Source organism: Podarcis bocagei (assembly GCF_964188305.1).
Source record: "Podarcis bocagei genome assembly, chromosome: Z".
NCBI lineage: Eukaryota > Metazoa > Chordata > Lepidosauria > Squamata > Lacertidae > Podarcis > Podarcis bocagei.
In genome coordinates this window covers 39645972-39667985 of record NC_138140.1, presented here as the reverse complement: position 1 = coordinate 39667985, position 22014 = coordinate 39645972, and the positions used below count along the sequence as shown (strand labels likewise).

Here is a 22014-nt window from a genome sequence, read left to right as displayed (position 1 = left end):
GGAGTTCACATGTTTGCGGGGCAGGTATTGTTGTCTGAATACAGGCAAATAAATATTGAGGCAGGTAAGGGGAGAGGTACAGGGGTCATTTTTAAAAAAAGATGGTGAGGATCTCTCCTTTTAGGACTCCAAATCAGTATGTCAGCTGCACAATTCTTCATTTCCATACCAACACTCTTGACAATTTAATATATCAGCATCCTACAGTTTTCTCTTCTACTGACAAGCCACCAGCACTGTGGTCTTGCGGTTTATCATTACTAGAAACGCTCTCTGGGATTATACTTTTATATTACTGTGCTGCTTTTCTGTGGTTCATCATTTAAATTAGGTAGCAGAAGTTTGATGATGGTGCATGAGTTTTGCATCCTAGTGATTTTCCCTGAGAGTTTGCAAAGCTTATTTATTTTTTTACATGATCTTATTTCACATTTAATAATATCCCTTTTAAAACTGAGTGGATGAGACAAAGCATTCTCTCTCTCTCTCTCTCTCGTGTGTGTGTGTGTGTGTGTGTGTGTGTGTGAGAGAGAGAGAGAGAGAGAGAGAGAGAGAGAGAGAGAGAGATTATTAACCAAGTAAAGCAATAGGCCCCTAAAATCCATTCTATTCATGTTTCAAAAAAGAAAATAGAGGTCCTTTGTCTTGGAAGCTTTCTTTCTTTCTTCTCTCATGTACTGGATGGTGGCCCCAATGTTGCCAATGTATTCCATATCTTCTTAATCTGAGTTTCAAATGACTGTTGTTGTTTTCTATTTCTGTGGGGTATAAACTCTACCCTGGTAGTTACAAGGAGACTTGTATAGTGGTACCTCGGGTTACAGACGCTTCAGGTTACAGATGCTTCAGGTTACAGACTCCACTAACCCAGAAATAGTACCTCGGGTTAAGAACTTTGCTTCAGGATGAGAACAGAAATTGTGTGGTGGCAGTGCAGTGGCAGTGGGAGGCCCCATTAGCTAAAGTGGGACCTCAGGTTAAGAACGGTTTCAGGTTAAGAACAGACCTCCAGAATGAATTAAGTTCTTAACCTGAGATACCACTGTATTCAGACAGAAATATTATCCCTACGGAAACACCCAGGAGTTCTAGTAATAAATTGTGATTGGAGGTATCTTGAATTTGTTGAAGTTCTGGATGACCACTGAACCATAATCTGTGAGGCACATTCATCTAGGTGGATGGAAATGTATGGAGGCCTGTAGTAGACAGTGCAAATCTAGATAGAACAATGGCCTTACTCAATACAATATACTCGATATAATATATGGGTGTCAAACCTATTACCGAAGGTGTGATTTTAAATGACGTTGACCAACCCTGAATACCACTTGCTGGAAGCCACAGGAAGGAAGTGTGCTCTTATGTTTGGGCTCTGCTTGCTGGTTTCCCACAGGCTTCTGGGTGGACACTGTGAGAACAGGGACTGGCCATGGGTTTAGTTGAAGGTAGCCATCATGGACAAAACTTGGCCATGTGTTTTGATCTTGAATCTCTGATTTATAGGGAGTTTTCCCCTTCCCACCCCAGGCCCAGCTAATACTGCCGAAACAAAAGCAGGTAACTAGTTTCAGAAGATGTGTGTGTGTGTGTATATATACACATATACACACATACCTGCACTGTGTGTAGTGTATATTATATAGCTAGACGGGGGAAATAGCACAGTACACATTCCGACATGAATGCTGCCAGTACAGTTTTGTCATTTAAACACATATTGCTACAACACTTAAATGACTGTTAACTTTAGATCGATATTTTAAATTCATTCCCATTTTAGATGAAGAATATCCCCCCCCCCAAAAAAAAGAATCTATATGGCCTATTCTCTGTTGTGTAATGCTACATGAAAATGTATGTTGGGAAGTAAAAAAGAATGCTGATGAGACAGAGTAGCACAAATGGAGCATTAGGTTGTAGTGCAGATGACGAGTGCTTAAATGTTATTCCTGTAGGAAATGTTTTGGGTCATGATTTCTTGGTTTTTTATTATTATTCTACACAATTTGTCCTATGCAAATTCTTCCAAAATAGAGATTAAAGGTGACTGGTCAAAGCAAGCTGTTGCCAAAGACTAACCAATTTAAAAGGCCATGCCAAGGAAGTTGAGGTATTTCTCCTCTCCATCCCTGTATGGAATTTGGATGTACTGAAGTCAGGAAGGTAGATGCATTGAGCAAAATTCCATTTGCTTATGCATATGAGCTATTTTGCTTACATTTCCACATCTGCAGATTCTTACTAAAGCTGATCCCTGAATTTGTCACGTTATATTGGGCAGCTCTCTCTCTCTCTCTCTCTCTCTCTCTCTCTCTCTCTCTCTCTCTCTCTCTCTCTCTCTGTGTGTGTGTGTGTGTGTTTGTGTGTGTGTGTGTGTGTGATGACATGAATAATTGACTGTAGAAAGTCAAACTATTGGCCTATCTAGCTCAGCAATGACTATGCTGATTGGCCGCTGCTCTCAGCCCTACCTGGTGATGTCATAGAATCTTAGAGTTGGAAGGGACTCAAGAGTCATCTAGTTTGACTCCCTGCAATGCAGGAATCTCAGCTAAAGCATCCATGACAGATGGCAATCCAACCACTGTTTTAAAACCTCCAAGGAAGGAGAGCCCATCACCTCTTGCAGGAGTCTATTCCACTGCCAAACAGCTCTTACTGTCAGAAAGTTTTTTTTCTGAATGTTTAGTCAGAATCTCCTTTCTTGCAACTTGGAGCCATTGGATTGAATCCTACCCTCCAGAGCAGGAGAAAGCACACATGCTCCCTCCTCCATGTGACAGCCCTTAAGATATTTGAAGCTGGCTATCTTATCTCCTCTCAGTTGCCTCTTTTCCAGGCTAAACATACTCAGCTCCTTCAAGTGCTGCTCATAAGGCTTAGTTTCCAGACCCTTGATCATCTTGGTTGCCCTCCTCTGCACACATTCCAGCTTGTCAACATCGTTCTTAAATTGTGGTGTCCAGAATTGGACACAGAAATCCAGGAGTGGTCTGACCAAGGCAGAATAGAGTGGTACTATTACTTCCCTTGATCTGGACACTATAGTTCTGTTGATGCATCCTAGAATATCATTAGCTTTTTCTGCTGCTGCATCACACTGTTGATTCATGTTAGGCTTGTGGTCCATCAAGACTCCTAGATCCTTTTCACATTTACTGCTAGTAAGCCAGGTGTCCCCCATCCTATATTTGTGCATCTGGTTCTTCCTGCCTAAGTGCAGAGCCTTACATTGATCCTTTTTGAAATTCATTTTGTTAGCTTGCACCCAATTCTCCAATCTGTTAAGGTCATTTTGAATTCTGATTCTTCTGTGGCATTAGCTACCCCTTCCAGTTTGGTGTCATCCGCACATTTGATGAGCATCCCCTCAATTCCTTAACCAAGGCACTTATAAAGATGGTGAGCAACAACAGACCCAGGACAGAACCCTGTGCCAACTCACTTGTCACTTTCCCCCAGAAACCATTAATGAGTACTTTTGGGGTTCGGTCAGTCAACCAGCTACAAATCCACCTAACAGTTATCTTGTTCAATCCACATTTTACCAACTTCCTTGTGAGACTATTATGGGGGACTTTGTCAACAGCCTTACTGAAATCAAGATACACTATATTCACAACATTTCCCTGATTCACCATGTTTGTAATTTCATTTAAAAAACAAACCCACCCCAGATTGGTCTGCCATGACTTATTTTTGAGAAACCCATGCTGGGTCCATGTAATCACAGCATCCTTTTTCTAAATGCTCACAGACCAACTGTTGAATTAGCTGTTCTAGGACCTTCACTAGTATGGATGTCAGCCTCACCCATTGGTAGTTACCTGGGCCTTTTCCCCCTTTTTGAAGATGGGGACATTTGCCCACCTCCAGCCTGTACTCCAAGAATTCTCAAAGATAATAAACAAATTACATCCGCAAGCTCCTTTAGTACTCTTGGATGCAGCTCATCAGGCCCTGGATATTTGAATTTATTTAAAGTAGCTACGTAGGTGTCCCTTACTACCTCTTTTCCTATCTTGGGCTGCAGCTCCCTCCTTATATCATTTATTCTGTTTTCACCAGGTTGGGCATCACTTTCCTTTTGGGAAAAGTAGCTGTTGAGTAGTTCCGCCTTTTCTCTGTCACCCAACAGCATTTCTCCATCTTTCCCATGCAGAGGACTTACCACTTATTTGTTCTTCCTCTTACTTTGGACATAGCCAAATAAACCTTTTTATTTTTAACCTCTATTATTAATAATAATCATCATTATTAAACTAATTAATTATAAATAAATAAATAGGTTGTTGTTGTTGTTGTTAACGTCTCTTGATATTATTTTTAAACTGTCAGGATTGAACCTTCTGCATATAAAGCAACACCCCCTCCTCTACATCTTTTGTTAGACACTGAGGGAAGCTAGGTCAACTCATTGCCCTTTCTAAACTAGTCTGCTGTTACATATTTTTGTTCAGTGTTGTGTCCTTTTCATTATTCTTAAGTGGACAAACCTCAGTCACCTTCCCAAGATAGATATATTTTGGGGGATTTAATTCCCCCCATCAGATTTGGGGCATCAGAATTTTGAGATATGATTCAAAATGTGTGTGTGGGAGGGGAGTATTTTAGGATAAACATATATCTAGAAATGCATGCATTGAGATAAAATACATGTTTAAATAAAAAGTTTGTACATGCTTTGTGCTTCAGAACTATTGCTGTTTTCATCTTATGATTAATAGATTAATCAACTAAGAATTCATTGGTAGGTTGATACTACAGTGGTACCTCAGGTTAAGTTCTGGAAGTCTGTTCTTAGCCTGAAACTTTTCTTAACCTGAGCTACCACTTTAGTTAATGGGGCTTCCTGCTTCCTCCGTGCCGCCACCGCATGATTTCTGTTCTCATCTTGAAGCAAAGTTCTTAACCTGAGATACTGTTTCTGGGTTAGTGGAGTCTGTAACCTGAAGCGTCTGTAACCTGAAGCGTCTGTAACCCGAGTTACCACTGTACAATAAAAAAGCTTTAAAAGAAACAAAACAAAACAAAACAGTTGTAAGACATCAGAGATCCAAAATGCAGTGTCTGGAAAAGCAATAGCAACCTGCTAACTTAAATATTTTTTTTCAATTAAAACACCCACATGTGGAGTAAATGTTTGTGACAAAAGAATGGGCTTGGCCTTGAGTGCTTGGCCAAGTGTCCACAATGTCATTCTTAGCTCATTATATCAGATCCTGCAGATAAAGGGATTTAAAGATTAAGAGCCAGTTTAAATAGGGAATCAGCGAGTTATGCCAGCCTGTGCTATGGGGACCTTGTTGCAGGCCCCGCAACATTGTGTAATCTAACATCCAAAGAAACTGAGAAATACATTTCTTTTGAGATGGGGACATAGCCAGTTTGACATAAAACCACTTGTCATTTGCTATGCCCATTGCAACCTCCTTCTGTTACTTACTAATGTGTTCTATCTGTTCTCGGCTGGGTTCTGCCAGATGGGTGTCACTCTGATCAGCTTTCTATGCCAGCCTGAGTTCTCATATGAGAAAATGGATAGAACTATCTGTGCTTTGGAGAACCCTTGAACAGCTTTGCTTTCTCTCTGGAGCTGGATTAAAAGAGGGAGTGTGTTTTTGTTTCCTCAAAGAGGAGGCCCAAAAGCACAGGAGCATGTTGGCAGAAGAACAAGGAGAATGGTAGGCAGCTGGTGATTGTTCCTAAATGGACTTGGCTCAGTATACCTGAAGGGGCATCTCCACCCCTGTCATCCAGCCCGGACCTTGAGGTCCAGCTCCAAGGGCCTTCTGGTGGTTCCCTCACTGTGAGAAATGAAGCTACAGGGAACCAGATAGAGGGCCTCCTCAGCAGTGGGGGGCCCCCATGGAACGCCCTCCCATCAGATGTCAAGGAAATAAATAACTACAACTTTTAGAAGACCTCTGCAGGCAGCCACATATAGTGAAGCTTTTAATGTTTGATGTTTTATTATGTTTTTATATGTGTTGGAAGCTGCCCAGAGTGGCTGGGCAACCCAACAAGATGGGCAGGTTAATAATAATAATAATAATAATAATAATAATAATAATAATAATAATACAACAACAACAACAACAACAACAACAACAACAACAACAACAACAATATATTCTTAACCTTATTCTAAGGCTAGGCATTTCCTTCTTTGGAAGAAGTGGGGATGGTCAAATCTATCAATATTGTTTTCTCATCTCACCCCTACCCTGGTTTTAAACTCAGTTGTCCAAATTCCCACAGCAATTTGCATTTTAAAACAATTTCATAGTCATTTTTCCATAATTTTTAGTATGATTTTTTTCTTAATAAGCACAGTTATATGGATTTTGACTAATAATGCACATTTCTGCAAACAACCTTCTGTAGTATGATGCTTTTTTGTTTTATTTTCAGCAATTTTACGTGCACTTTCCCCCAGTAGATGTATCTGGTACATAATTGTTTGGTTGGAGCATTGCACCACAGAATTCATAGAAGTGTGGATTCTGAAGTGTGTTTCTGTTTGCATATTGGTTTGAAGTATTTTCTCATTTGGAATTTGAACAAAATCAAATTTCCCCCCTATCTTCATCACTTTGGCTATGGCCAGGAAGTCTCATTGTGCTGCCCCGGTTTGTGTGGCAGCCAGGACCTCTGACTTACCAGTCAGCATCTTCCCTTGTCCCAAATTAAACTCTGTAATTCAGATCATTGGGGTGCCTCAAAGTGGAAGAAGATGCACTCCAGCAATTCAGAATAAATAGTTTGGAATGACTTGTGTTAACAGCCAAACCACAGACTGCAAAGGAAGGAGGGTGGAGAGTGTTTGTATATGGTGTGTGATGGTATTGCAAATGTGAATGGGGAAAATACTTTCTTTTCACACACACACACACATATACACACACACAACCATGGGAAAGCAGCAAATGGTATGCAAACCGAGTGTTGGAAACCTTTTGGGTGAGCACATCCAGATGGAATACTCTGGTGGAATTCCTTGGATGTATGACTTTAGCTCCTAGTTACAAGGAGATGCTGTGCTACCCTGTAGATGTTCCTCCCTCCCTCTCCCTGAAAACAAAACTTGTGAGGCAATGGAATTGGCTGGCAATTGGCATGTATTGGCTGGAAGCCTTGCAAATACTAAACAATCTACTTCACTAAGCATTTACAAACAGTAAATGTATATTGATGTTTGCTTGTTTGTTTTTCACTGTGCCAGTGCTCATTGCGAAACAGCCGTCGCCAAATGATATGTTTGAATTTGCTGTTCCTTTAAAAAACAAAAACAAAAAACAGATTAAAACCTCTTATTAGGTTGCTGGCATTTCTTAATCTGTTCTTCTCTTCTCATTTTTATTTCCTAGTTCTTCTTAGTGTTCGGTTGGACAACTCCTTAGCCATTCTGGAGATGGACTTGCTTTCCAGGACCTACCTCTTGGCAGCCTTATTAACCTGTATCGTGTTTCAGTCCGGGGCCCAGGAGAAGAATTATACGGTGCGGGAGGAGTTGCCAGAAAATGTCCTAATTGGCAATTTGCTTAAGGACCTCAACTTGACTCTGGACCCTGATGTGCCCCTTTCGTCACCTCTGCAGTTCAAGCTTGTGTATAAGACTGGGGATGTTCCGCTGGTGCACGTGGAGGAGAATACTGGAGAAATATTCACCACTGCCAACCGCATTGACCGGGAGAAACTCTGCTCTGGCATTTTTAGTGAGAACCGCTGTTTCTATGAGGTGGAAGTTGCTGTCCTGCCCGATGAAGTTTTCCGACTGGTCAAGATCAGGTTCCTGATTGAGGATATAAATGACAATGCCCCTCTTTTTCCATCAACGGTCATCAATATCTCTATCCCTGAGAACACAGCCATCAATTCCCGGTATTCTGTCCCATCTGCTCTTGATCCTGACATTGGAGTCAACGGCATCCAGCACTATGAACTCCTTAAGGTGAATGTTGGTCCTTGTATCTCCCCTGAAAGATTCATCTCCATTATTTCCCCTTGAGTTTCTTAATAATTTGTAGGATCTTGCATTGCATTTAACTATCAGCAAGGGAAGGAACAAGGAAAGATGGGGGTATTAATTGAAAGTGGAAAAGTGAAAATAAAACAGAGGGGTGGGGAGTGGAGTGGAGTGGTGGAAAGATAGTAGAAGATTGAGTAATAATAATAATAATAATAATAATAATAATAATAATGGTAATAATGTTTCACATGTAAACATCTTAGCATTTTGGGATCTCCTCTCCCCATATCCCCCTCCTCATTTCTCATGCAATAAGGGATTTTCAAGTTTGCCTGCCTTATATATGTGATCTAAACTTGCAGAATGTGATAGACTATATATGCTTGTGGGCTGCACCAAAGAAAGTGTTTTTTATATATGTGTGTGTGAGTATACATACAAATGCATTCTCTCTGAGTCACTCAGGCACAATTCATGTGTTGCCTTGGCAAACCCTCTCTTCTGCATTTAACTACTCACATGAGCAGTCAATTTGTGTGTGAGCCTTTTGCTGTGGGTGCAGGAACCTTAGCTAGGAGAGGGGATGAGAAAAAGAATGACATCTTGCCACCCAACTACCTTTATTAGCCATCAGTATATATCTTGAATCCAAAATAAGCTGGATTTCCAGACATAACATTTTAACCAATCTTTGGCATCCCATACGCTAAATATGTGGGGAAATTCACAACCACTTTGTGTGATGTTTTCCATTTCAGTACTAGTTAGTTTTAGACTGCCTGAGCTGTCAGTCCCATAAGAACTGCACGCTTGGACATTTTTCAAAACTCGCAGCATGCATATATATATATATATATATGCTTTCGTAGATTTTCACGGGTACAGGAATGTAGGTTTTGGTGTCTTCGGGTGTCTTCCCGTGTAAGAGTTGGGGTGTCTAGGCGACGTTTCGACGAGGTCTCACTCGTCATCTTCAGGCTGGTGCTTTCGGCTTCTTGTTACTAGAACAGAGGTATATATAAAATCTGTCAAGGAGAAGCTGGAGGTAGGGATGTACTTAGTGAATGTGACCAGTAGCTCTGGCAGTGAAGCATATGAAAGCAAAGAAGGGAGCCCCGTGGAATAGTGATATGCACTGAAGCAAATTAACATTCTCGGAGAAGCAAAGAGGAAGCCCTCCATCTGACTGGCTCAATCAGCCTGCTTTGGTAATGCTTGGGTAGGTTAATAGTAAAGGAAAATGAAAAGTTATTCACACACAGAGAAAAGAGCAACTGTAATGATGCCCATTCTGTAGAAACAAGCAGAGCATTTGACATTACAAATAATTTTGCGTGTGTGTGATGCTGGAGTGTCAGAGGCAGACAGTTTCTCCTTTGTTTCTTGATGTGCAAAAATCTCTGGTGCACATTTATTGGTTGCTCAAGACAGGGGTGTGATAAGGGAGGGAAATGGTTTGCCAAAGATAACACCTGTGACTCACCAGGAAGGACTAAATTTTTGGTCTTTCAGATGTTGTTAGACTCTAGCTCCTATCATGACTAGCCTTTTTGGACTGATAGAAGTTGTAGTCTGGGTGCATGGTTCATCTCCACCAGGAGCTGTGCATTCAGTATTATGGGCCCACGTTTTATGCAACTCCATTTCAGTTAAGGTCAAATAGACTCACTCCTTGAATTTCCAGCACTTAGTGAAGTTTATTATTATTATTATTCCATCATGCATTTTAATTGGTCTGATTTTTATAGTTTTAACCGATTCTTACCCTTTCCATGTTGTATTCCTTGTTCCTCACTTAGAGATGATTGCCATTAAGTAGTAAATAAACAAATAAATTGCAGCGAAAGAAGTGATTTTTAACCTCTGAATCTGCTTGAACGTGATATGGACCTTTGGTCACTGCCCTGCCCCTTTCAGCTGGCAGTTGTTCTCAAACATCTCAAGCAGTAGACATTCCTATCACTTGCTGCCTGATCCTTTCAGTGGATTTGTTGGGGGTTGAATTTGTTATCTTTTGCATGAATAACCTGTGCCCCTCCCCCTTTCCTTTGTTGCTTGTATATACCAGCTTCTATCTCCAGGGAACCTTTTGCTTGTGTTTGGTGGCAGTCTTGGCTGTTACTGCTTTCTCTAGCTGATGATGAGCCTTAATTTCATACAAGCTTAGGAGCTCCAAAGCCAACACGAACCCTTCTATTCAGAAAGATTTCTCAATCATTTCAGTCAAAGGAACAGTGGGCCCTGCTGTGGTCAGTTCCCGATTGCGAACTTCCCATAGGCATTTTGTTGGCCGCTGCAAGAACAGAATGCTCAACTAGACAGGCCTTTGAAATAAATGGAACAGTCTTCATAACGCACACCTCCTTTGTGTAAAGTTACACGGCCATGTATTGCAGCCACATAGGGAAATAAGGCAGCAAGGTACAAAGGCTTGACACCACAGATCTGAATAAGGGAACAAAGGTGTGGGATAATATAACCACACGTAACAAACTGGGCAAGTCAGCCCCGCCAAGGGGGAGAGGTAGTGTTGCATCATGCTTTCAGGTAAGTAGGGAGATGATACTGTTTCACTCCACCCTGCCAATAGTGTCCCTATTTTCCAGAGGCATCCCTTATTTAGAGAGGCCATCCCCGTTTCTAATTTGATCCCAGAATATCCCACTTTTCCTTAGGATGTTCCCTATTTTCATCAGAGAAATGTTGGAGGGTATGCCCTGCCAGGGGGGTTGACAGCACTGCAGGCAAGACTTGGGGCTACATTGTTCAATCTTAAAGGTGACTACCCTCACCAAACATTAGCTGTCTACCTGCCAGTGTGGGAAATCTAACAGCAACCCATCCCTCCACTGCGGAAACATGCCACCAAGCCAGTGAAGCTTGAGGAACCTCCTCCCCCCCAAAATAAACTAGCAAACAATGCCAATCAACTGATGGGGCAAAAAAAAAAAAAAGCATACTGCCCACACCCAAAGGTGACCTGCCAATGCCTGGACTGAATGAAGTGGGATTGGTGGATGCCACCAAACCTCCAGAAGGCTGGCAGAGCTGGAGCTAGCTGCGCTGGCACCTGGAGCGGCGCACATGCTGTGCACCTGGGGGTGGGGCTATGGGGGCACAGTGAGCCGCCCATGGCGGGCTGCTTTCTGAGCGGTGGCGGCGGGAGTGAGCTGCGCCACTTTGCCAGCAGCCTTCCTCCCTTCTCTCTTCCTTTTGACAGCTCGGGTGAGGCTCTCCCCCGCCCCCCAGGAAGTAGCCTGGGAGCGGGGGGCAATGGTGCGCCCACTGCCCATGACTCCTAAGCCTCCCCTGAGCTGTCAAAACAAAGGGGGAAGGCCGCCGGCAAGGCGGCGCAGCTCCGCCCCCTTTCCCCAACAGCTCAGGGTGGAAGAAGAGTTTGGATTTGATATCCCGCTTTATCACTACCCTAAGGAGTCTCAAAGTAGCTAACATTCTTTCCCTTCCTCCCCCGCAACAAACACTCTGTGAGGTGAGTGGGGCTAAGAGAATTCAGAGAAGTGTGACTAGCCCAAGGTCACCCAGCAGCTGCATGTGGAGGAGCGGGGAAGCGAACCCGGTTCACCAGATTATGAGTCCACCGCACTTAACCACGGTAGGCTTGGGAGTTGCAGGCAGGACAGCGTAATGTCACCCCCCTCAGTGATGACACCCAGGGCGACCACCCCGCCCCCCGCCCCCCTGAAGGCCAGCAGAAGGTGTGGCAGGGTTAAGTAGCCACACCTCAGCCCTACACAGCATACCTGAGCATGCATGTGGCAAGAGCTAGGTCTCCTTTCCTTAAGTGACTGCATAGACCACCTACTGCTGCAGCAACTTCACTTGAATTGAACTACAAATTTTATATATATATATATATATATATATATATATATATATATATATATATATATTCTGCTGACTCTTTGTCTTTGTTTCTTTGCTCTAATCACTAGCTGCGTGCCAGCAGAAAGTAGGAATGGGCTGAAATGATGAAGTTTCTTTTTATAGATCACTTTTCCCTGATACAGTGCTGGTGCTTTAAAGTGTCTTACTGTCTTGGTGACTCAGATGCAGACATGGTAAAAAAAGAGAGAGAGATTCCTGTTGCCCACTGGACAAGCATAATAAACAGTGTAAAGGGGGTGGGGAGAGACTTCACAGATCATAGCGAATCATTGCTCTTCTGTTGTAAGTTACCATCCCTGAGTATTGCACTTTTTCCATCTGTGTATATCCCACTACCTTCTAGCCACACTGTACACGTGACATTGCTGCTGTGCCCATTTGAAGCTCAACACACTTCACTATAATTTTTGTGGTGTGTGTTGTCTCATGACCCCCAGTTTATTTTAGTCCACACCAGTAAAATGCATTTTAGCTGTCAGCTCTTGTGAAAAAACATGGTTTGGGGAAAGATGGAAGAGCCACAGGGAAAATACGGGATGAGCATGATTGGATGTGTGGATGCCCTGTTAAAAGTGAGTCAACAAAGCATTGCAGTTCCACACCCATCTCCTAGCCTAGAAGCATCCTTCAATTGCAAAGAAATGACTTAGCAGGGGCAGCGTTAACTGTCCAGAACACTTTCTTCATGATGACTTGGCGGTGCTCTATGAAGATTGCAAATGTATTTGAAACCGTTTGCATGGATTTTATATATTTCCCTCTCTCTCTTTTTTGGTGATTTACAGTAAATAGGTCATTGCAAATGATTTATTTAAAATGATGCATGCTTTGGCACTGTTGGGTAGAAATCCAATTCATGTGAATGGCCTGTGATGGAGAGAGGGAAGAAGCAGGATTAAAAGAGAGAGGCGGCGGGGCTTGGTTGATATAGGTGGAAGGGGAGCAAAAAGTGCTTTTGCAACTCGACTGCAGGAGGAAATGCTTCCAAGGAGGAAGAGGAGCCATTTAATAAATGAGGAGGCGATGACATTAATGAGGATTCTGAAATAGCTGAGCTTTTAGATTGCTCTTGGGCGGTGGGGGGTGGGGAAATCTGACCTTTATCAAGCAACATAAAATATTTGGCATAGTGATTTCAGAAGTAACAGAGGTTTTGCCAACCTGTGTAGAAGGCAAATAAGTATAGAAATCGCTCATTAAAATTTGCTTTGGACTGAAGTATAAATTTTGCTGGAGTGTCTAGCTAGGTGTTTGGGAAATAGCCTAAAGATTTGATGTGAATGCATACTGCATCTATATAAAATACACACATACAAACATGCACACATAGCTATTTATCTCTGTGCCTTGTACTGTTTTCTCTGATGCCAAGAAGCTCTCTGATGAGGCAGAAGTGGAGTTAATATACTATACGCCTAGGAGTTTTGCATAACAGGTATATGATAGTGCAATCCTGTACAAGTGTGCTTAGTAGGAAGCCCCATTAAGTGCAACAGGACTTACTCCCATGCAGTGGTATCTGGTGCCCATTGAAACTAGTAAGGCAGAATCCATGGAACCCAACAGTTGGTGGAGTTAGAACCAAGGAAAGGGAGAGCCAGCCAATTCAGCTTTTGCCCTCCTCCTGCCCCACTGCCGCGTTCTACAAGAGCAACCTTGCCTTTCCCCCCAGGAAAATGCAGTCTTTACAGCAAATATCAATAGGGTTTCCCATGGATTCATGTTTGCTCTGATTCAGCGCTAAATAGCAACTTTTCCTGGGGAAAGCAATGGGGCAAACAAAAAATTGCAGAGAATGCAAAACAAACAAACAAACAAAAAAACCTCTTTGCATTCTAGGCATGGGACAAGTGGAAGTGTGAATGAACCCTGAGACAAAGGAGGAAGAATCCACTCTTGGCAGGCAGTGGGACAGACTGGATGAGGGCAGACTGGTTGGTGGGGCAGTGGCACATTTGCATGAATGGACCAGTGTCCACTGCTCCCAGGTATGTGTGTGTAGAATTACTGTCTTAGATTCTCTTGGGCAGTGGCTATTTAGACCTGATCAGTGCTTTGAGTGATATATATGCAACAGGTCCACTGGTCTATTGATTAAAAGTAGGTCTGATAGTACTGGTGGTGGTGAGATGAGCTATAAATCAGGAAGTTTCCAGTCTGAATTTCACATTTGCTATGGATTCATTAAGCGGACTTAGGCAAGTTCTCTTTTCTCAGTTCCTGATCTGCAATGTGGGGATAATATTGAACTACTTCACAGGGTTGTTATAGGATAATAAGCTGCTGCGTGTGAAGCTCTAAGTATTATCAGGATGAATATCTCTCTATTAGAAGTGTTAGTGGTATTTGCTGGTGCTGCAAAACCACAAAGGACTGCTTAGTAGAAGCAGCAGATCTTTCATCAATTTGGCCCACGACATCTCCTTACTACCATGCTACAGGTGATCTGATGGTGTATTTTTGTTTTCTTATCTTCTTGTGGCACGGGAGGAAGGGGTTTGTCTATATAAAGGTAAAGGGACCCCTGACTATTAGGTCCAGTCGTGACCGACTCTGGGGTTGCATGCTCATCTTGCTCTATAGGCCGAGGGAGCCGGCATTTGTCCGCAGACAGCTTCCGGGTCATGTGGCCAGCATAACTAAGCCGCTTCTGGCGAACCAGAGCAGCGCACGGAAACGCCGTTTACCTTCCCGCCGGAGTGGTCCCTATTTATCTACTTGCACTTAGACGTGCTTTCGAACTGCTAGGTTGGCAGGAGCAGGGACCGAGCAACGGGAGCTCACCCCATCACGGGGATTCGAACCGCTGACCTTCTGATCGGCAAGTCCTAGGCTCTGTGGTTTAACCCACAGCGCCACCCGCGTCCCTTTTTGTCTATATAGGGAGGACCTTATCATTGCTTCTATGTGCCTGGGGCAGTTATGTTGCCAGGGCCCACAATATTGTGGGGCTCAGGAAGAAGCTCCAAATCAATGGCTTTCATGCTGCTACTGAAGAGAAAAGAGCTGGTTGTGCACGCACTCTGAGATTTGGTATATTTGCCTTCCAAAGGTTGTCTTTTGTTCATGGTCAAAATTTGATTGATTGTCTTTTGGAAGCAGGCTTCGTGGTTCTTACTGGTTCTGTGAAGCAACTTTGTGCTCAGTTCCCTTGCTTGAGCTTTTGGCAGCTTACAAGTGGGACCTGCAACACAAGCTTCCTGAGGAGGAAATCATTTTTAAGCCTGCCAGTCTTTCCCTGCATTGAACAACCATTTGTTTGGATCACTCACTTAGGGCCCAGTTGCTCATCCATTTCTTAAATTAAAAATATCCAACAAATTATATATAAAGTTATATGCAAAGCATAACATATATTATAGATATATTATATATGAAAGAAGCAAGCCCCATGTGGTACCATATTTCTGCTACATACTTTTAGTAAGTATTAATAGATAACTATTTTAGACAGTTATGTGCATTGTTGTATACATCTGTTTATGTGCTGGTTGCTTTAGGAAACCCAGAGTGCATATGTATATACTATTCTATTGTGTGCATAATAGCACATGCAATGATGCATGTAAAATATGAAAATAGTTCATATTTTAAGCTGAACCAGTGTGTGTGTGTGTGCGCGCGCGCGCACGTGCGGGGCAAAATGGCAGTTACAAAAATCTGCTCAACACCAGGAATATCAGAATATTCCACCACTATCCAGGATGCTATATTTCATCCCCTCCCTCTTTAGTTTTCCATGATTTCCGCCCCTCATACTCAGCCAGAATTCTGTGGCTTGTCATCATAAGCCATTTGAGTGTTCCCTCCCTTTTCCCCCTGAAGATTTGGGTGCTGTTGGTACTCCAGTAAGCTTTAGGGTCCCTCCTATTAATATTGCCTTCGAGTGTGGGGGTGATGACGAGTTTCACCACATTAAGGCATAAGGAGCCACACTTTGAGACTGACTTCACTATTAGCATATAGGATTCGCTCTGCAGATGTGTCTTGTACATCACCTGCTAACTGCTTGTGACCCAATGTATTCTGGATTTGCTATCTTAGTGCCCCTCCAAGTGTCCTTTTTATTCTGCATTCATGATGATTTGTGCTCATGGTGGTATTGGACTGTTCATACACGTTCCCACTTTCAATGCTGTTTGCACCTGCAGATGTTTTGGGGTGGCATAACGCTTTGCTTCCGATCGATGCAGGTACCATAACGTCCTACTGCAAGTGTTCTGGGTTGTTATCAGTGTTGTAAATATACTATTATTGTGTCAGTGACACAAAAATTCATCCAGAGGGGCCTTTAATGAGCGTGTGAATGGAGAGTTAAAACACACGAGTCCGACTCCTTCCAATTCTAGGTTCTGTGAATTGGATTTGGATTTGGGAACAGAGCATCCCAGACAGTGAAAGATAAACACTTGCTTCCATTTCCTTGCTCCAAGGAACATTCAAAACTTGGTCCAAGATCTACTGAAGTCTAGTGGGCTTTGTATCACACAGTAGTGTAGCAATAGTGCTGATGCAAGTAGTAGTAATACATTATAAATTTGTAGCCAGTACATGCAGATGCCGACTACAGCAGACTTGGTGCCCTTGCCTATATTTAAGAATGAACTTTTCAACTCATTAACATTATCAGTGCTTTATGCTACAGCCAATTCTGCTCTCAGACCTCTCCAAATACTCCGTCAACCTCCTCTCCACTTTTAATAAACTTAACAGTGGTTGCCGATGATTGCTTGACGCCAATGTCTTGAGATGGCATGCTAATTATGACTGTCTGTGCCTATGTGCCAACCAGCTGGAGAGGGTAAAAAAATCACACTGACCAGGCATATAGGCATTTTTAAACACTTGCTTAACTTTATTTAAAAGTGACATAAGCAACATAAATTAAATAAGCAAAAGAGAAGTGAATGTTTTGGATGGAGAACTTGTAGCCTTCCAACCTCAGAAAGCATGGCCAGTGGTCAGGGATGATGGGATTTGTAGTCCAGAAACATCTGGAGGGCTACAGTTTCCCTACTCCTGCTTTACTGCATGCAATCACTGAAAAAGCGCAGTACCTGACTTCTAGCCTGTTATGATCCAAAGTTTGTTGGAAATGTACTGTGCAGGGGGTTGGACTAGATGACCCTTGGGACCCCTTCCAATTCTATATTTCTTTGATTCTATTAGCTACCAGGTGGAAATGCAAAACTGCATTGGTCTTCATCTCTCCCCATGAAGTGAAATCAATTAGCCAAAGAGAAGTAGTTTTAAATTGCTCATTTTGTGTAGCATTCTGCAAACTGCCCTTCTTAGCAGCAGATATTGAATGCCCTTGTGTACAGGTTTGCCTACTTCTTATTAAGTGCAGAGTAAGTTCTGTCCCGACTTTAACCTTTAGCGATATTTTTTTCAGGGCAGACTGCTAAACATAACCAGTTGTTGTTGTTCTGCTTTAATTCAATCAGCAATGTGATTCCCCACAGGAATATGCCGCAGACTCAATATATTCATGGACAGGCATGTCATGCTGTGATATCAATTCCCCACAATGATTATAGCAGCATTTTCCCTTAATTTGAAGGATCTGTGTATCAGATTTATAGCCTCACTTGCAACTTTGTGTAGTGGTTCCATCTCCAAGATTTTTTTTTGGTGATGCTTTGAGCTATTTTCTAAGTACAGTGCTGGCCTGGAGAGCTAGAAATAAAAGTGGCACTTTGCTTCTAAATAGATTAATTTGATAGCCATATATATATTCATTCATACACACACACACACACACACACACACACTGGAAGGGCAGGAAGGCACCTTCTACTGTAAATTCTCTAGGGTGAAAAAAAAACCCTCTTAAAGCAGTGAAACTGAAATGGGATTATGTTTTCTTCTCTCTTGCGTGGCGAGTTCCCGCCTCCCCCCTCAGAAATAAAGATATGAGACACAAGAATTTGAGTTAATGGGTCAAATTAGGCCACAACTTTATTGATTACAGGAATTGGCTTAGGCATTGGTCCTAACAACTAACCGGCTTCAGAGCGGTTGCTTGAAGACCGGTGAGAGTTAACCACCAGTAGGGGGAGTCCTGCTGAGGCACGTCAACTAGGAGCTCCCCCTGGGTCACCGCTCGGGGGCGTGCCATGGGCCCACACCTCCATAGGCTTAGGACAAGGCCACGACCCCCGGAATCCTTTAATGGACTACCCTTATGTTTGGGGGAAGGTGATGACAATCTGCAGAAATGTCCATTGATCCCTCCATCCCTTAAATGGTGTGTGATGTTCGTTCCCACTGAAGGTTGTACACTCTGATAGAAAATGCCAGCAGATGGAGGGTTGTTGTGATAATCTACCCAACTTGATTGCCAACTCAAATGTTGCTGCTCTGTTCATGGGGAACATGTACCCCAAGCCTTCTTTATGGCCTAGACATCCATTCTATAGACTGGGAGAAATGGCATTGCTATTGTCTCCATCTCATGGTAGTTAAAAAACAAATGCCATGCACAGCTGGTACTTTGAGTGTGGCTCTAGGTTGAGTGTGTGGTTCTAGGTTATGACCAAATGGGTGCTTGACAGTCCAACCACTCTGATTCATACCTGTTTGCTTTCCTGTGTTACTAACACTCACAAAATCTAGGCCTGAAACCACCGTTCAGTTCCCAGCCTTTTGAAACAAGGGTGATTGATACAGCATAATAACACCGTAAAGATTAGCGAATTTGTCATGGCACAAGATTATGTGGGCTTCAATGCACTTTATCATATACATAATAGGTTTATAAAAACACAGGAATCTGCCTTATGCCCAGTCAGACCATTGGTTTATCTAGCTCAGTATTGTCCACACTGACTGGCAGCAGCTCACCAGGGTTTCAGGCAGAATTTTCTTCCAGCCTTACCTGGAAGACTTACCTGGGACCTTCTGCATGAAAAGCAGATGCTTTGTCATTATGGCTGTTCACCAGTGTTATATTGAGGTGCACACATTCTGTTCATTTTATTGGTGGTGTACAATAAAACAATTACCACACTGTAAAACAAAAAGTATGAGGGTTTGTTTGTGTGTAAGCAGTGAGATCAGAGGAAAATGAAACACAGAAACTACAGTGATAATGACTTAGTTAAGAGCAGCAGTTCACATAGCCCAGGCAACCTGGCATTGGTTTAATCACATGTAGAGTGATTTGAAATCCTCTGTGGCAGGGATTTCCCTATAGCTGTTGAACTAATCAGTTGTTAGCAAGAGGCACTTTTAGCCACTGAGGAGACCTGAGCCTCCAGTGGATCCAAAAGCACCCCAAAACTGTGAACCTGCTACTTCACAGGGAGTGCAACTCCCCTGTGACCCTTTTATAATGTGCAGTTGACTCGACAGAGTGTCAGACCAACGTTCCGGTTGTCTTCTGAGTTTGTGGCTCCAAGATCCCTTTGCCACTTGCCTCCTAAATTTCTGCCTAATTTTAAGCTTTTAATTATATTTTAGCCAGTAATATTTCTGTTTCCCCATGATTTTTGCATGACTCTGAAGGCACTGTATATAAACATTGTGGAAAGAGATGTGCATCCACTCCGCCCCTACCCAAAACACGCACACACACACCACTACTTGTGAACAGCAGAAAAAATGTAGATATGAGCCCAGGATTATAGACTGGAGCGAAGCTTGTGGTTAAATCTAACTTTATAACACCTCAGTTACATAAGAAATCACTGTTTATGAGCCGAGCAAGCAACTCTGATTCAAATTGATTGGGCAATGGAAAATAACAACAGTAGAGAGGAGAGAAGGACATACAAAATTAATTTTTATGGCCTAGAGGACATGATTTTTCTTCACCTTATGCCATCCCTGCTCAGAGCTATGTATTGCTGTTAATATCCGAAGCGGGGAGAGAAGAGCGGAGTGGGGGAAGAAAGAGAAAGAACAGACAGGCAAATGTCAGTTGCAAACGCTACCCCTGTGGCAGACGTAACAGCCTAATGGAATAACTCCACTGCGACTCGAAAGTAAATTGAATCCCCTTTACAAGGGGCCTAATGTTTCACTTAGAAGACTGCTGCCGCCACACCAGCTTACTGCTTTCTGCCACCTTCAGGGGAGGGGGAGTGGAAATGGTAGAGCGATAGCTTTATTTAGCCTGAATCAAAGTCGGGGTGCAGAGTGACCGCAGCTCACGTCACTAACTTTGGAAATTCATCTTCACAAGCCCTCTTCTCATGTGCTGGCAATTGGGAGGAGAGGCAGAGAGGACAATAAAGTGGTATACTGGCTCTTTAAGTAGGTCACTGATAGCCTAGGGTGGTTGTTATCAGCGTCCACCTTATGTGGAAAACAAAACCTGTCAATGCGAAGCTCCCTCTACTTGTAAACAGACCTTTATTAATGCTGACAGGACTCGTCGAAAATTATGGAGTTTGACACAAATAGGATTAGGTAACTTCTGACTTCATTATTCTAGGAGTATCAAATGCCTCCGGTAAGTGTACAGTAACCTATTAATACCGCCCCCCGCCCCCCAAATGTTATGCGCTGTGGGAAATGGCTGTGAATATTTCTTTTCCCTCCCCACCCCCCACAGATCAGGAAGAAGGAGCTGCTTCCCTGAAACTGAATTAAAATGTATGCAGGAATTTCCAAGGAATCCACCTTGTTTAGAGCTGCAAACCAGAATGGACAGATTTGGCATGCTTGCTGATCACCATGTCGTACTGCAGAGAATAGCTTTGGGCAGGGCTGTAGGACAGTGACAGAGCATGTGCTTTGTATGCAGAAGGTCCCGGGTTCAGCAGGTAGTACAGGAGGCTGGTGAAAGAAATCCTCAAAAAACTGCCAGTCAGTGCTGACAATATGGAGGTCCAACTTTGTAAAAAAGAGTTTTCCTGGGTTCCTGGGTTTGTTGTGGGGACGGGATATTTTGTTCAAAGAGATTCCACCAGCTTCCACTACTGGATTGCTGATTGAAGTGAAGGTTTCCAGAGGAGGCTCTACTTTCATCTCTTTAGCTTAGTAGTGAAGTAGTAGAATGTCAGCTTTTCATGCAGAAGGTTTCAGGTTTAACGGAAGAAGGAGCAAACTTGTTTTCTACTGCTCTAGAGGCTAGGACACGAACCAATGGGTTCAAGATACTAAACACCAGGAAGAAATTTCTGACAGTAAAAGCTGTTTGACAGTGGGAGATTGTGGACTCTCCTTCCTTGGCGGTGTATTAGCAGAGATTGGATGGCCATCTGTCCTGGATGTTTTAGTTGAGATTCCTGCATGGCAGAGGGGTTTGGACTAGATGACCCTCAGGGTCCCTTCCAGTTCTGTGATTCTATGCTGTTTACTGGTATCCATGTGGATTCTCTGCACGTTTCAAAATCTGAACACATGCCTCTTTCATAGCCTTGAGTTTCCCTTAACATTCACACTTCTTGGACTCATGAGTTCAAGTTTTGACAGATCTCTTGCACTGTTTAGACATGAATTCTTAAAAGGCCATTATTGGCTATTCCCCAGCTAGCTAGCGGAGTGTGCTGCAAGCGATTGAGCTAGCTCCAGCAAAGGAGCTGGGAGAGTTTCTTACTAGGTCTGAAAAATGACACCTGGAAGACAAATGGGAGCTGTCATAGCTAAGCCTCTGAGGAATGCCTTCCTAGCTCAGTGGCTTTACATAGCTAAATCTCAGAGTGCCGCATCAAAAGGTTCGCACCCTGAAGGTGCTTACAGGGGGTTCTTGCTGCTGTCAGGAGTCATAGCTACTGCTGATCATAAATCCATTTTAAACATCTTTCTCATCTCAAGGCTCTGGAAACTTACAGAGCAACTTCTATGGGCTTTATTGCCACGTGCCCTGTAAACGGCCCACCATGAATGGCTGTCAGCTATGCATAGCTGAAAATGTGGCTGGTTGTGCCATTTTAAAAATTCCTTTTGAGCACTTTTTAAATCAATATTTTATTAAGAGGATTTCATTTGTAAAAAGATAGAGGGAGGGGACAAAAAGAAAGAAAAAAGTGAGAATGAAAAAAGAAAAGAAACAATACTGTTACATTACCGTACATTAAGATACAAGAATAAGTATATTCTTATTATCCTAATACACATATACTTTTGTGTGTAAACTCATTCCAAATATCATTGTATTTATCCAAAGAAAGTCTGCATCTATA

At 42.8% G+C, this 22014-nt stretch overlaps 1 protein-coding gene across 5 annotated transcripts in view; it reads left to right on the top strand.

Annotated features, from left to right (window-relative positions):
• The window catches only part of PCDH11X (protocadherin 11 X-linked), a 745920-nt gene that overhangs the window by 94103 nt on the left and 629803 nt on the right, over nt 1-22014 (top strand). For all 5 annotated transcript variants that reach the window (XR_014004155.1, XM_081179390.1, XM_081179391.1 and 2 more), the window contains one exon: nt 7374-7957. Coding sequence is in view for 4 of the 5 variants with exons in the window: in XM_081179390.1 (XP_081035516.1) it covers nt 7418-7957 (540 nt within the window). In the remaining variant the exon portion in view is untranslated. The remainder of the gene's footprint in view (nt 1-7373; nt 7958-22014) is intronic.